The following is a 15,797-nucleotide window of genomic DNA, read 5'->3' as shown; positions in this document are numbered from 1 at the left end:
AATAAATTCTGTACCTGTAACTCTTGGTTCTGAAGAATTCATCTTTATTAGTCTTAAAAAATTTTGAGATTCACAAGGCAGTAACAACTGGCTATTTTGAGAGGTTCTATCCAATACATGCTCATCTTTTTCAAAAATTCTAAAGAGAAGAGTTTATGTTTACTATTAGCTAAGTAAAATTTAAAATTTAAACGCAGAAAGGATTTTTAGATACTATACAGTTACAACTTCATTTTTGCAGATCGTGATACTAAGTGTGTAGAGCATTTAACAGAGTTATCAGTACTATGACATTACATGGTAATAAGCAGTACCAGTGCTGTCCTGAGTCCAATGCTCATCTCAGTACAGCACACTCTCCACTTTAAACATAACCATATCTTTTAAAGATAAAAACCATTTTAAACACTTTTACTACAATGTGTTTTGCTTTCAGAGTACTTCAAATTTTAAAAAGATTTATTTAGAAACAAATCAACTATCATGAAATCAGAAATTATTAAAACGGTATTATAGTCATAAATGTGTCTTTTAACTTTTTCACTGTAAGAATAACTTCACTGAGTTGTTTTCTAAATCAAATGAATATAAACATTATCAAAATACATTTTTCTCCCTTTGTGAACAGAAGACATATTCTATGGTAACAACCCTCAATGGATGCCTAAACCACAGCAAATGAAAGCTTATGCACATTATATCTTTTCCTATACACAGAAGCATACACATACTTAACATCTTTTCCATCTTAAATAAGTACTGATCCTATAACTTCTGTACTATGGTGTGACAGTAAAAGCAGTATTTATTTCTTCCTTCTTCAGAGTTTCACAGGTAAATTTAGTATCACAGATCTTAACAACCAACCTATATCATTGTTTTCTTTCCTTAAGTTGAGGACTATCACTTAAAGAAAACCCTTTCCAGCATCTCTCTGGCACATCACAGTTGCCAGCATGGCTACTCTTGTATGTATGAGCCATTTTTAAAAATAAGGGTTACACTGGGCATAAACACTATGGTGTCAGCACAGCTGATCCGATAACTGAGATAGTTACTACACAACCAACAGGCAGGTAGCGGCTATAACACTGATTCACTGGACAAAGAAATGATTAACAGCATGGCATAAGACTTCATCACACAATATTCAGAATGGTGTTCAGTTTCTTTTCTTTCTTTTTTTTTGGGGGGGGGGCGGGGACAGAGTTTCTCTGTGTTGCCTTGGATATCCTAGAATTAGTTCTGTAGACAGCTTGACCTTGAACTCATAGAGATCTATCTGCCTCTGCCTCCCTGAGTTCTGAGGATTAAAGGCATGTGCCACCACTGCTTGGTTCTATTTCTTTTTTTCTGGAATGTATCATGTGGTATTTTTAGACCATAATAAGCATGAGTAACTGGAATTATAGAAAGCAAAAATATGAATGGTAAGATAATATATACTGAGTAAAACATGGCTAGGTAGTTCTACAAGTCCCTCATAATATACAGTTTTTATAATATTCAAGTAGCCATAAGATAAAATCTAACCATTTGCGAACTTCCTAATCAATTTCATCATAAAATTAATGTCATGCTGTCATGAGGTGATATGTAGGAGTGGATACATCAATATAACCGTTCCAAAGAAGTAGGATCAGGGAAATTAACTCAGGAGGGGAATATGTTGGAAGAAAATTAGGATAAAGGTAATACAGTCTGAAGAGTGAAATTTAAGAGCAAACAAAAACAGGTTATAGGCAGAAACCAAAATAAGAAAGTTGATTAGAAACGGTAACAGCAATACATGTGTTTTTCTCTCCTACAATAACAGATAAAATCAATGTGTTTTTAATGCCTCACTGATGCCACGGTCTCCATAAGGAAAAATGAAAATACATTATGCTACAGATTCAGAAGAGTCTCATCTTTACTCTTTATGGTAAAGGAAGAACCAGTCAAACTGGTAACTCGTCAAGTGACAAAAGGTAAACACATTGCTTCTCCATTGTTTGGCCTGTTTTATAACTGTTGTGGTGCTACCACAACCTAGATTAATTTTTTACACACTGACAGGTTATAGAACAGATGTGCCGCTATGACCCCACTTCTTACTGCATGTTATCTTTGGTCTTCCTAAACAACAAGCAGTTTTAGATATTAAATTCATAATATTTGAAGAAATAATATTTTCATAAAAATAGTAGAAATTATCTTGAATAAAATTGTATCCAGTACAGACTCAAAAATTTTAGATGCAGAATAGCTGGCCACATAAAATTCAGTTTACTTATACCTTTCTTTAAATTCTTTTTTCTTTTCTGTATTTTTTATCTTTTCTTCTACACCATCTGAAAATTTTTTGCTTTCAAAAAGTCTTGCCATCTGCTAAAATAATGAGAAAAACAAAATAATTAGCTTCATGATGGCTCATACTTGCATCCTTAGCACTTAGAACTCTATGGTAGAAGCATTGCCTGGAATTTAAGGAGAGATAACCTAGTGGGCAAAGTGCTCACCTTACAAGCATAAGGACCTCAATTCAAATGCCCAGTACTCACATACAAGTGAGGTATAGGGGCATGAGCCTGTAATCCCAATACTGGGGAGGTGGAGACAGACAGATCTTTCAAGCTAACTGGCCAGTCGGTCAAGTCAAATGGATGAGCTTTGGTTTCAGGTGGAGAGAAACTGAGGACAATACCCAATGCTGACCTCTGGCATCCATGCACACACACACACACACACACACAAACACATACACATGCTCACATGCACACATGGGCATGCGTGCACACACATACATATATATATACTCACACATGAAAACACAATACCTTCAGAGTAGTCAGACATACATACATACATACATACATACATACATATATATTAACTAACACGTTTTTAAAAAGAAACTCAGATTAGTATTTTTTATAGTATTTACTGAAAACTGCCATGTCACAGCTAGAGAGATGGCTAATGATTAAGAGCACTTGTTCTTACAGGAGACCCAGGTTCAGTTCCCAGTATTTATATGGTTGATCACAACCATCTACAACTCCAGTCCTAGGGAATCTGACGCCTTTTGCTGATCTCCACAGGCACATGTAGTGCACATACATGCAGGAAAAAAACATTCATACAAATAAAATAAATACATTTAAAATTTTAAATTAAAAACAACAACTTTAGGAATGATACAAAAATATATTCCAAAATATCCTAAAAACTAAACTATTTTTATCCTAGCTTTCTAAATATTATAAACCATAATTATATATTTTTCCCAAATTGAATCTCTAAACCATTTACAATTTTGTTCCCTCTTTCAATTCTGGCTGAGGGTGTACTCAGTGATTCATTTGTGTAACAAGCACAGTTGCCTAAATTTGATCTTTCACCAAACAAAATAAATCAATTCTTATGACTAAGTCACATCTTGTTCTTTCTTCAGACCTCAAAAAAAAAAAAAAAAAAAAAAAAGCCCGGCTGTGATGGTGCATGACTTTAATCTCAGCACTAGAGAGGCAGAGGCAGGAGGATTGCTGTGAGCTCAAGACCATCCTGGTCTACAAAGCGAGTCTAGGACAGCCAAGGCTACACAGAGAAACCCTGTCTCAAAACAAACAAACACACACAAAAAAAATTCCAAGCCATTCCCCAACAAAGTAAGAGTTAAATAAATTCATAAGCTGAAATACATTTTGACTTCCCTAAGGCAAAAAAAACCTGGCCTTTCTCCATATTTAAACAGTCTTTAAGATCAGCTCTTGTAAAAAAATAAAAAAATAATAAATAAAAAAAATGAGCTCTTGTAAGACTGTAGACTAACATTACCATACTATTTATACATTAACATCATATTAAATTATAAAATATATACCTTATTTAAAGAATTAATTTCTATTTCCATATCATCTACTTCTTTCTCCAACTCAAATGATCTTTTGGTAAAATTGTTGGCACTTTTAAGAATATCTTGTGTTTTATATCTCAAATTAACTCTTTTTATGTTAAGGAACAGGCATGAAATAAAATTTACATTTATTATATAGTTAATATATACCATTTAAAAATATGATCTACAAAAGCAATATTGATAATCACTGCCTAAAAACAAAAATATGACTAATATAATTAGTTTGTCTACAGTCTATTAATGAACTTTTAAAAAATAACATTCTATTGAGAATACTTGTTAGGATTTTTTCTTTCAATAATTTATTTTTCTTTTTGGTTTTTTGGAGACAGGATTTTTTTGTGTAGTCTTGGCTGTCCTGGACCCACTTTGTAGACCAGGCTGGCCTCGAACTCACAACAACTCGCCTGCCTCGGCCTCCCTGAGTGCTGGGATTAAAGGCTTGTGCCACCATGCCAGCAGCTCAAGAAAATATTTTTATGAGGTAGAATTTTGATTTTCTATGCAAGTTCATCCTGTTATCTGGCATAGCTAATAAAACATAATAAATTTAAATATGATTTTAACTTAAGTTTTTGTCATTTATTTATTCCAAAGCCAACATTAAAAATCTACTCAATTTCACTTTTCTTTATCCATAATGTTTATCAATGTATCCTGTGTAATTGAAAAGAGCTTCCATCTGGACTTCCTGCTTGAACTGGATTTATATTTATAGAGTATTTCTTAGCCATTAACTGACATCCTGTGTGCTTATTAAATAATACAATTTCCTAAATTACTGTACAATCCATTTAGGAGAACTAAGAACTGAGTAGAATAATAAACTGTGAATAAAACTCTTAGGAAACTTTATTAGTCCTTTCCTGTCTTACTTTATAATATATATGATTTGTATGCTGCACCACAAAACATCAGGTTCTATCAAGTTTTATTACCAAAAGTATCTGTTTAAAATTTTACCTTTAGATACTTAATCCCTAATCTTCAACCTTCCAGCCTCCATCTACCTCTCTTTGTCATCCAACCTCTGCATGTCATCCCAATTTATATCCAACTCCTTAAACGCTGGTAGTATCTTAAACAACCTGCCAATATCTGATCCTTCCCACTAAGAATTTAATGCACAACAAGAACAAAAAAAATGTCTAAAACAAAAATATGGAAAAACCAAGTAGTAGAGGCATTAAAAGAATGGTTTAGGATGGAATGGGAACAAAACAGGATGCGTGGATAAAGAAGACAGCACAAGCAGTGGAATTATAATCCGATAAAAAAGCACATTGTAAAGGTTGAAAGAAGATTAAAGTTTTAAGTTCATCATCAGGGAAGATCTCTCTGACAAACAGGTGAGACTTAAACCATTTAATATTTACTTAAATATCTATTACAGTGGTACTTATCAGATTTATTTAAGTGTCTATTTCCTATGCTAAACTTCAAGTTCTTTCCAAGTGAGTGTATTTCTTAGCACAAGACAAGTATGCAATACATTTCAAAATGAATACTTATAGCTCACTTTCTTACTAGCTTCTGTCCTAAAGATTATTTAATAATCAATTCATATCTGGAACTTTTAAAAAGACAAAGATTAAAATTTTCATCATTTTATTGCCATTTTATCTTCTCTTTAATTACTTGTTTTGATCACATAGGCATATATGAAAAGTAACCCCAGAAGATTTTAAAGTAATCTTTAAAATCTGACTTAAGCTGAAAAGCAAATCCATGAAATTCCTAACATGAAAACATATTAATAATTAAAAACATAAATTATACTTATCTAATAAAATTATGAGTAAAATCAGTTGTGGATACATGTATAATGTCCATTCTGTAACAGATGGGAAAGGAGCAGGCACTGGAAAACAAATTTGTAGTTGAGAATGATTATATTCTTTCATTGTAAAAATTCTGTAACTAAAGCAGTATATAAAAAATGTTAATACCTAGAAATTCCATAAGAATAGTTTCATTCAGCTTTAGTTGTTCAGTACATGCCAACACTCTATTCTGAATTTCTTCGTGTTCTTTTTTCTTCTCATAATATTTACATGAAAAACGTGTTTCTGAGTATTTTAGTTGGTACTGTTTCAAAACATCTTCATACTGACATATATAACCATGATACATTTTTCTGTTAAAATTAAAAAAGTATATAGAAATCTACAAACTTAGCAAATATCATTTATTAAAGTCTATTTCACTAAGCACAAAAGGCAATTATTTACTCATCTTTATTTTCTTCGATATTCTGTTTTTTCACTCTCTAACTTTTCTACCATACCTCTGTTTTAGTACCTGAGTCACTCACTGCACCCTTTGATCCTCTTCAATTTATCATCTGTTCCCACCATTTTAATGCCATTCTTTGATAATTTCGTGCAACATATTTTGGTTATATTAATCCTGAACTCCTCACAGATCCACCCTATCTTTTCACCACCCCCAACCTGGTGTTTTCTTTTGTTAATTATTAACCCATCAGCTCCAATTTGTGCTGTCCATATATTTCTGGGTGTGGGGCCATCCACTGGAGCATGGTCAACTTACCAGAAGTTACACACTTAAAGAAAACTGACTCGCCATACCCACAGAAGCCATCAACTACGCGTAGCTCCTCAGGTGTGAGTAGAGCTCACAAATCCCCTTCCCACTCCATGCTGGAATGTTGACTGGCTGGACAGTGTGCAGACAACCACAGCTGCTGTTGATAACTGTTGATAACATTACTAAATTCTTTCCTTTTTAACATGATACAGAAGTTGAGCCCCTAAATAAGCTCCTTTTCAAACCCTGTGTATTTGCTAATTAATCACTTATCACTCATAGTAACTTGGTAAAATAGTATAAGGGGATAGAGAAATACCTTTAAGAAAGCTAACATACCATTTGAGATTAGCATCTCGTTCGTAATATACATGCCCAGTCTTAACATACTCCATATAATAATCCTGGCAGACCACATAACTTCCCTAAGTTATCCAAGAAGAGTCATTATTATCTCACTTATTAGTAGAAATATTAGTTTTCATGAATGCTTGGACAGGAGTAAGAGGTTAGAAGAAAGCAACTGATAGACTGACACTAAAGGATTTAAAGTTTAAAGCAAGGATAGGCTATAGTGAGTTGAAAGCTAGTTGAGGGCACATAGTGAAAATTAGGTGAAGAAGGCAGGCAAAATGGCTGATACATGACTTCATCTCTTTTTAAAAATGTCTTAATTTGAGTCATCAATTCAAATTATCAATGTGACTGGTCTAGAAAACAAACAGCTGGTTCCACGTAAGTACCTTCATTTAGCTTGAAGAGTTACCCACAATAAGACACTATAAAAACACATATTTGGATTGATTTCCTTTGCTTCCCATAGAATCATTTTTCTTAAAAAAAAATTTTTAATGGGGGCTAGCGAGATAGCTCAACAGTTAAGAGCATTGGCTGTTCTTCCAAAGGAACCAGGTTCAATTCCCAAGACTGACATGGCACTTCACTGGGAGATCTGATACCTTCTTCTGGCCTCCAGAGACACCAGGTACACTTGCAGTACACAGACATACATGTAGGCAAACCAAAACATACACATTAAATAAACAAATAAACCTTTTAAAAATTCTTAAATGACCATGAATTACACTGAGATGATATAAGCACACATGCATGTGTGTGGGCACACACACACACACACACACACACACACACTTCTACTATTCTGTGCACCATTTCCTCTTTTTGAAGACCCAGGAAAGAAATTTCTTTAAAGTGTCAGGAAAATCTATTTATCTTAGGCAACTGTACTGCTTATTAAATGAATAGTCTGAGTCCCAACCTCATCATATTTCTACAATGCCTTGACTATTAGGAATGTCAATAATTCCAATAATATATGCAGGACCACCTTGTATGGATTTATAACTCAATCAAAGGTTTCCTACATTAGTCTTACTCCCTGGAAGCCTTTATTCTAAAATCCATTTATTGTTATGTAAATCATTTCAAATTCTTCGGGAGAATAAAGCAGTCTATAGATGACAGCTTACCGGTCCCCTCTCCTTTCCACCTTCTGCCTTCAGATGGTACAATCTAGCTTCCTCCTTCTCTTAGCTACTTTTCTAGCGCTGTGAAGAAACACCATAACAAAGGCAACTTACATCAGAAAGAGTTTCTAGCGGACTTAGAGTTCCAGGAGGTTAGAGGCCATCACCACCATGAAAGCAGCCAGCCGAGCAACTGGAGCACTGGAGCAGCAGCTGAGAGCCCACACATCTCACCCACAAGCACAAGGCAGAGAGAGAGCTAACTGGGAATGGTAGGGCTTTTGAAACCTCAAAGCCCACCCCTCGTGACACATCTCCAACAAGGCTACAACTCCTAATCCTTCCCAAACAGTCCACTAAGTACTCAAACATAGGAGCCTGTGGGGCCATTCTCATTCAAACCCTTATATTCCTGGATTTGCTCCATACATTTCCTTGAGAAATTCTACACATTTCCATGATTTCTAAGCATAGTCCAAATCTTTAATGTTCATCTCTACTACTTTCAGAGCTCATCTTTGAAAATAAAGGAGTGCATGTTTCTTATATAAAGAATGTATTTTTAAATTTGTATGTGTGTTTTTATATATAGGTATATGTGTGGCTAACAAAACTAGAAAGGGGAGGATGAGGTGAGAGAAGAGGAAGAGATCTTAAGGGAAGCGAAAAACAGTAATGCTTTAAAAAAGGTGGAGAGGGGCAACCTAGCAGAAGAATGGAAACCAGCTTGAGGTTGGGAGGGAGTGTAGGGAAGAGTAATGAGGGAGAGATGCAAATGAGAGCAAGGTATGACACATATGTGACCATGCCATAATGAATACCATTATTTTGCATGCTAACCTAATTTTTAATAATTAATAACTCATTATATTAATATAATTTTCAGCATTGCAAAACAAGAAATACCTCCAAATCTTCATAAGCTAATTCTACATATAATTATTGCTTTACATGATTTCCTGTAAGATAATTATTTGAAGGATTCTGCTACAGTAGTTGCTGCTGAGAAATAGTTTATATCTGAGGAAAAATCTAAACACACACAAGTTAAATGGAGATTTATAATAGACAGACCTACAATGGCACACAACAGCTGTTTACTTAAAACTCTCTCAGAATATGACTTTGATACATTTTCAATTATCATTCTTATATTATGCCCTAATAATACTAATTTATAGAAACAGTAGATTTAATACACAATATAGAAATTACTGTACTTGTCTTTTTCATTGGTTTCTTGGTAAGCACTAAGTTGGTCTTGAATATAATCTTCATGTTTATGGAAAACATTACATGTTGGCTTCCAGCTATAAAAAAATTACAGTTGTGATTACCATCTCAAAATAATAGATTGATAATTTTAAAAAATGAACAGAGCAGGATGAGTATAAGAACAAAAAAGAATGTAATCACTTAAAGAACAATGAATTTTTTTCTAGAGAAAACACGTTTACATTAAACTATGTAAATATCATCACCATCAGCATTTACATATTCATATACTCTAATATTAATATTCATTATAGTTTACATAAAATTCGCTCTCATTACTGGAGAAGTGCAGGTCACAACTGCATACTGCCATGTTCTAGTCTATTGTATCTACTCATGGTCTTGCATCAGTGCTCCAGCATTAGTCATCCTTTCTCATCACAGTTTTCTAATTTTGGCAAAGAAATTCTTTAGTAGTAAGTTTTCAAAAGCTAAAGAGAAGCTTTTTTTCTCCTTTGACGCTTAGGTTGCTATGCCCTTCTGAGATTAAAAAAACTATGCCAAAATTAATCACAAAATCAGACAGTAAGAATAAATTGAGTGTCTAACTTAAATTTTCTGTTTTATCACACAATTTGAAAAATACTGCCAATATGAAAAAATCTTAAATTACTGTATACTATGGCACCTCTATTCTAAATAGTATTTGAGAATTTTCTCTTTTCTAATATTTTTTCAAATTTAAAAATTAAGCATGTCCATTCTATAAGTATAGAAAGGCATATTTAGAAAAATAACTATCCACATTATTTTATCCAATTATGATACTTACCTAACATTAAGTAACTAGTATTATTACTTTAATAGGTATCTTCAGATTTTACTATTATATTTTAACATTATTAAAATTATATTCATATATAACATTCCTTTTAATCATTTGCTGAACAGACCTTAAATATTTGTCTATATTTTGACCAATTCTTAAAAAATGTCCTCCAAAATAGAATTAGAAGTTCAAGGATTACATATACATATAATTATAAGTTCAGAGATTACATATACATATACTCTGTGCATTTAAAAATGCTCACAGTGATCACTAAGAAAATATTCACTACAAGCATTTTGATATATAGGCTCTGCATTTCCCAACTGGAAACAGATATTTAATTATTAGTTGGGTTTATACTATAAGTGATGTTTTATTATCAATTTTGTTCAATTTATAATATACTGTTAACTTCTTTCCATGTCAAATATACATATTATAATTTCATTGACTATAAATATCCAGTAATAAGTATGTAGCTAAATTAATGAAGCCCCTACTTTTGGATATTCGAGTTACGTACAGTGTTTTCCTACTATTAAAAAAGTTAAACAGGAAACTCAACTAAATTGCAACCAAACAAGATTTCAGTGAATAAACCCAAAGATATTTCTTAAAAGAAGTCTTCAATCTTGAAGATTTTAGGTTCTTTTTTGGTTTTGTTTTTTGTTTCAATGTATATAAGTGTTTTATCTTCGTGTCAGTCTGTGCACCGAATGCATGCAGTGTCCACAGACGCCAGAGAGAACATTGGATCCCCTGGGACTGGAGTTACAGCCGATTGTGAGCCACTGTGTTGAGTGCTGGGAACTGAACCTAGATCCTCTACAAGAGCTGTCAATGCTCTTAACTGGTAGGCCATCTCTTTACTCCCTAGGTTAAATTCTTACAGAAACCTATGACCTTGAAAAGCTAAAGATCAAAATTACTTCAAGTTTATTTAATATCAGCTTTACATACCGAGCTTATACTCAAAATCATTTGTTTGTTTGTGTGCAGACAGGATCTCATAAACCCTAACCTGGCCTGGAACTCTCTAGAAAGCTGAGGACAACCTTGAATTTCTGACTCTTCTGCCTCTATTGCCCAGTGCTAGGATACAAGCATGTGCCGATACAAAATTCTTTATTTAGACTAAGTAGATCTGAATTAGTGAGGTCTTATAAACCTCACTTCTGTTTTTTCTGTGAAATCTTCTGTAAGTCCTTCTGCAATGCTAGATAACTCGACAATTTGACTTAGTTATTTTGCTAATATGGATGCTAACTTAGGAGGTGGGGTTTAGTTCGGTGGGAGGGAGGAATGTGCATGGCTTGAGTTCAATTCCAAGGGTGGAAAGGGGAGGAAAAGGGGAGGAAGGGGAAGACAGGGGCACAGAGAGAACACTGTTACTTTAATATGGGATTTTTGCTCATTTGTCTGTAGTAATAAAAAAGAAAGGGGGCGCCTTGTACGGGTTAGGCAGGTGCTCTATCATGAGCTACAGTCCCAGTTCAACGTTTTTCTGCTGTAAATCATGAAACCTTGAGTAAAAATATACATAATAATTAATGGAAGTTCATTTCTGCCAAATACTTACTTAGTACATCTTTCTTTGATTTCTTTACTATGTTTACAGTAATAAGCAATTTCCTCATCTGTTTTATTTATAGCTTCACGTATCTTAGAAACATTTGCTTTGTTTTCCTTAATATTTTCAAGGCATTCTGGAAAAGGAAATGTTTGTTTCATTTAACTAGAAATCATAAATTCAAAATAAACAAATATTCCAGAAAAATAAAAGTATATGTCAACATACCTAAAAGGAGGAGAATTAGAAACTGGAAAGGAAGAGAGGCCCAGGACAGGTCTCTACACTGGAAATCAAGAGAACCAAAGCCAGGCCTATTCCTAGACACAGAAGCTAAGAAGACCATAAGACTAAACAAAAACGTATGTCCTTGCTCCTCATCTTTTACAATAAGGCTAAGTTAAAGGACATTTAAAGCTAATCTATCTTGTCATGCTATGAATTCATGTAACATTTACTCATTAATGATACTACCAAATGAGTTTTTGACAAATGTGGAATTTCATCCATTGCACATCAATTATTAAATAAGCCGACACACTTGTTACTAATGATTAAATATAAAGAATTCAATTTCCTTTAAAAACTGAAACAGTTTTTAAAAATTTATGTGTACAGTACTTAGCCTGACTGTATACATGTATACTGCCTGTGTGACTAGTGTCTGTGGAGACTGGAAGAGGTAGTCAGATTCTGTGAAACTGAAATTACAGAAGGTTGTGAATCACCACATGGGTACTAGGAACTGAACCTGGCTCTTCTTCTACAAGAGCAACAAATGCCTTAACTACTGAAACATCTCTCCAGCCCTGAAAGAATTTCTTAATATTCTACTTTCTTTTTGATTGCAAAAAAGATAACAAAATTCTTCTTAGAATACTAAGACGTTAACAGTTCTGTTTTCAAATCTAAAATTAAAACTAAATCGTTCTAAGAACTTAAAACATTGCATTTATTTAATTTACCCTACTATTTTACTTATTATTTTTCAGAATCACTCTTCCTGAAAACATGCCACTTGCCAATCTCTGATATTTGGTTATTTCTAAAGAAAAAAAATTCAAATATTTAAAATGACTCTGTTATTTCAAAGGCAAAAAAAAAAAAAAAGTCTTTGGGCTGTTGATAAAGAATTGTTTCTGAGAAAGTCTTCACAAAATGATGCTGGATATCAACATTTATCATTGCAACACTAAGTTTCAACTATTACCCCGAGACAAACAGCTCACTGTTACTCAAAGTAAAGATCTCTCGTACACACAACCTGTAAACTGCCCCAAGCATTGTAATTATGCATCACGCTATATAAAATAAAAAGACTAAAATATTTATTTCATGAAAAACTACTTACTATTAATTCTTTGAATCATATCTTCTTTAGTACTTATGTCTTGTTCATACTGAAAAACTAAAATAAACATTTCTTTTGTGATTTTTTTTTCCTGATGGCTAACTGTCAAATGTTAAAACAAATTGCTATTTATTTCTTCATTTTCATTTTATACCTACCAAATTCTAACAAAAGCCTGTCCAAACTGACAAACAGGTTGTCATTCATCTTGGATACTGTGTAAAATAAATAATAAAATTTTCAGAAGCCACACATAAAACAGCACAATAGATTAAGAACCTTTAAAATATAGCATTCTTAAAAGAAAAATATAGGAAGATTAAGCCACGGGGAAGAGGGAGTCTCTTCCAGTCAATGGCTGAATTCGCAACCAGCGCCTCTAGAGCCCTGATAAGCAACCCAGTGGGCCCTTGAAACGTGGTGCAGGACGGAAAGTTCTGGAAAATTTCCTCCGTGACTGTTTATATAAATATAGTCTTTGAAATGACTAGAACCTGCAGACATAGATATTTCTTGTTATATTTTAAAACTTCTGTATCGTCTATAGGGAGATTCTTAAAAATCCTTCTGCGGAATGGACCCTAGGAAAATGATGCGATTTGGCGTGTATGAACTCGCATCTTTTTTTTTTTAAGTTTTCCACAGCTCTCGCAGTCTTAGGCCCACCCCGAGGCTCCCCCATTTGTGGCGGGAATTCGCTCACTGAGGACACCAAGTCCCGCAGCTGCTGCCCTCAGTCCAGGCCGCCGTCCCTCAGGCCCTGGGGCGTCCTGGCACGCGCGGCTCGTCCACACCGCCGCCGCCTTCTCCTCAGACCCGCGGCCCCCAGCGTCTCCTCCCGCCTCAGCCCACCTAACTGGGTCCCTATGGACCCTGGACGTCCACGCTCACTCTTCCCGCCGTCTTCGACACGCGCATCTGCGGAAGCGACCAGTCCTTCTGAGCCCCTTAGGGCTGGCCTCGAAAGATCCCGTGGCCAGCCTCAGATCTCGCGAGATCACGTTGACAGGGGAGCGCTGGGCTTTCTGTAGTCAAGCCTTCCCGACACGGAGGCGTCAAAAATCCCCAAGTGGGTGCTGGGTTTAGAAAGCAGCGCCTAAAGGAACCCACAGCTTTTTGGAGACTACTCAGTCCTCCAGTAACAAAAATGTTTGGAAGTTAGCAGTAAAATAGACAGTAACTTTACCGCAATAAGAAACTTGAATTCGGGGCTGGAGAGATGGCTCAGTGGTTAAGAGCACTGACTGCTCTTCCTAAAGGTCATGAGTTCAATCCCCAGCAACCACATGGTGGTTCACAACCATCTATAATGTGAACTGATGCCCTCTTCTGGCCTGCAGGTGTACATGCAGGCAGAGCACTGTATACCTAATAATAAATGAATCTTAAAAAAAAAAAAACAAAACAACAACTTGAATTCAAAATTCTGCTTGAGTTCAGCATTTCTCAAAACTTGAAAAGCAAATTTTAAGACAGTTTCATTTGGTTTTGTTTGTTTGCTTGCTTGCTTAAATAACCCAAAATAAATTACTGTCTCTTGGTAATTTACGCATTTGAATTTTGTGTATCCAAAATAGAGAATCCCCTAAACTGTCTCTATTTTTTTTTTTAATATATTAGTGATGGGGCTTGAACCCAGGGAGCTGTGTTTGTTAACTGTGCCTTCTATTACTGAGCTATACCATTTCTCTATTGTATGTTTCTAATGGAAGTGGTTTTATTACCATCCTAAATCATCTCAATAATTGGTGTTTTCATAAATTATTTAAATGAAAAAACAAACTTGCAGCATTTTTCTTAACTATCTCAAATCTCTCTCACACACATGTAATCAATTTTATTTTAATATGTTTTATCACTCACTGTTATTAATAACAATAAGCCATCAAGACTAATAAGTTTTGATGATATAAGAATTTAGCAAATTTTACCAAGAAGAGACTTGATACCCTATGAGCATATACAGGGGGAGGAGGTCCCCCTCAGTCACAGTCATAGGGGAGGGGAGTAAGGGGAAAATGGGAGGGAGGGAGGAATGGGAGGATACAAGGGATGGGGCAACATGGAGAGCATAACATGTAATCTTAAATTCATTAGTGTATTCACTGTCTATTGCTAATAGCACAATACTACAGACTTGTAATTTTGTTTTAGTGAAATTATTTTTGGCTCCTACTTCCTGAGGCACAAGGCTGAGGGGCCATATCTGGTGATTGTCCTCTTGGCAATAAAGTCCCAAAGCAGTGCAAGGCGTCACACTACAAGATATCAATCAGCTGTGTCTCGTCTGGTCCCTCACATTCTTCTTTATATATCTATCAGGATTCAGTTATGAAAGTCCCATTCTAGTGACTACATCTAATTTCTAATCGCATCCCCCAAATCCCCACTTCTAAACACTAGGGTCAGCTTAAATGTCTACCACCTCAGTATCTCAAAAAGGGAATTAAATTTCAATACATGAAGCCTTGAGGGAAACACACTCAAACAATATATAATCCGTAGTAATTATGAAAGACTGTGAAATGAAATCAAATTAATTTATATAGCATATTCACCACCTCGTATAATTATTATTTGTATGAGTGGTGATGTCTTTTAAGATCTACTCTCTGGCCAGATGTCAAGTACAAAATGCAGTCTTATTGACTATGGTCACCATGATGCACACTAGCTTTCCAGAATTTATCCATCCTGCCTAGCTGAAATTATGTGCCCTCTGATTTAAAATCGCCCCCCCCCCCCGATGTCTCCTACTCAGCAACCTCTAAGCTGTTCTCTGCTTCTACGAATGCAACTTCTTAAAACATTTTTTGAGATTATAATATAAACACATTTCTCCCTTCCCTTTCCTCCCTCCAAACCCTCCCATAGACTCCTCCTTGCTCTCT

General features: G+C 34.8%; 1 protein-coding gene across 4 annotated transcripts in view; it reads right to left on the bottom strand.

Annotated features, from left to right (window-relative positions):
• The window catches only part of LOC311603926 (protein SIX6OS1), a 38,117-nt gene extending 24,263 nt beyond the window's left edge, over window positions 1-13,854 (bottom strand). Inside the window, exons 1-10 of one of the 4 annotated variants that reach the window (XM_084793214.1) lie at window positions 13,759-13,854; window positions 13,065-13,121; window positions 12,907-12,963; window positions 11,565-11,691; window positions 9,159-9,248; window positions 5,851-6,038; window positions 5,720-5,762; window positions 3,866-3,986; window positions 2,279-2,370; window positions 15-139 (exon numbers count right to left, since the gene is read on the bottom strand). In XM_084793214.1, coding sequence (XP_084649340.1) covers window positions 15-139; window positions 2,279-2,370; window positions 3,866-3,986; window positions 5,720-5,762; window positions 5,851-6,038; window positions 9,159-9,248; window positions 11,565-11,691; window positions 12,907-12,963; window positions 13,065-13,113 — 892 coding nt within the window. In that variant the 5' untranslated portion in view covers window positions 13,114-13,121; window positions 13,759-13,854. The other 3 variants (XM_084793216.1, XM_084793215.1, XM_084793217.1) reach the window with 3 other exon arrangements.
• Window positions 13,855-15,797: the final 1,943 nt, after the last annotated feature.

Source organism: Acomys minous (genome assembly GCF_964271855.1).
Source record: "Acomys minous genome assembly, chromosome: 8".
Classification (NCBI taxonomy): Eukaryota; Metazoa; Chordata; class Mammalia; order Rodentia; family Muridae; genus Acomys; species Acomys minous.
The sequence above is the reverse complement of the archived record's forward strand: the minus strand, read 5'-3'. Positions and strand labels throughout refer to the sequence as shown.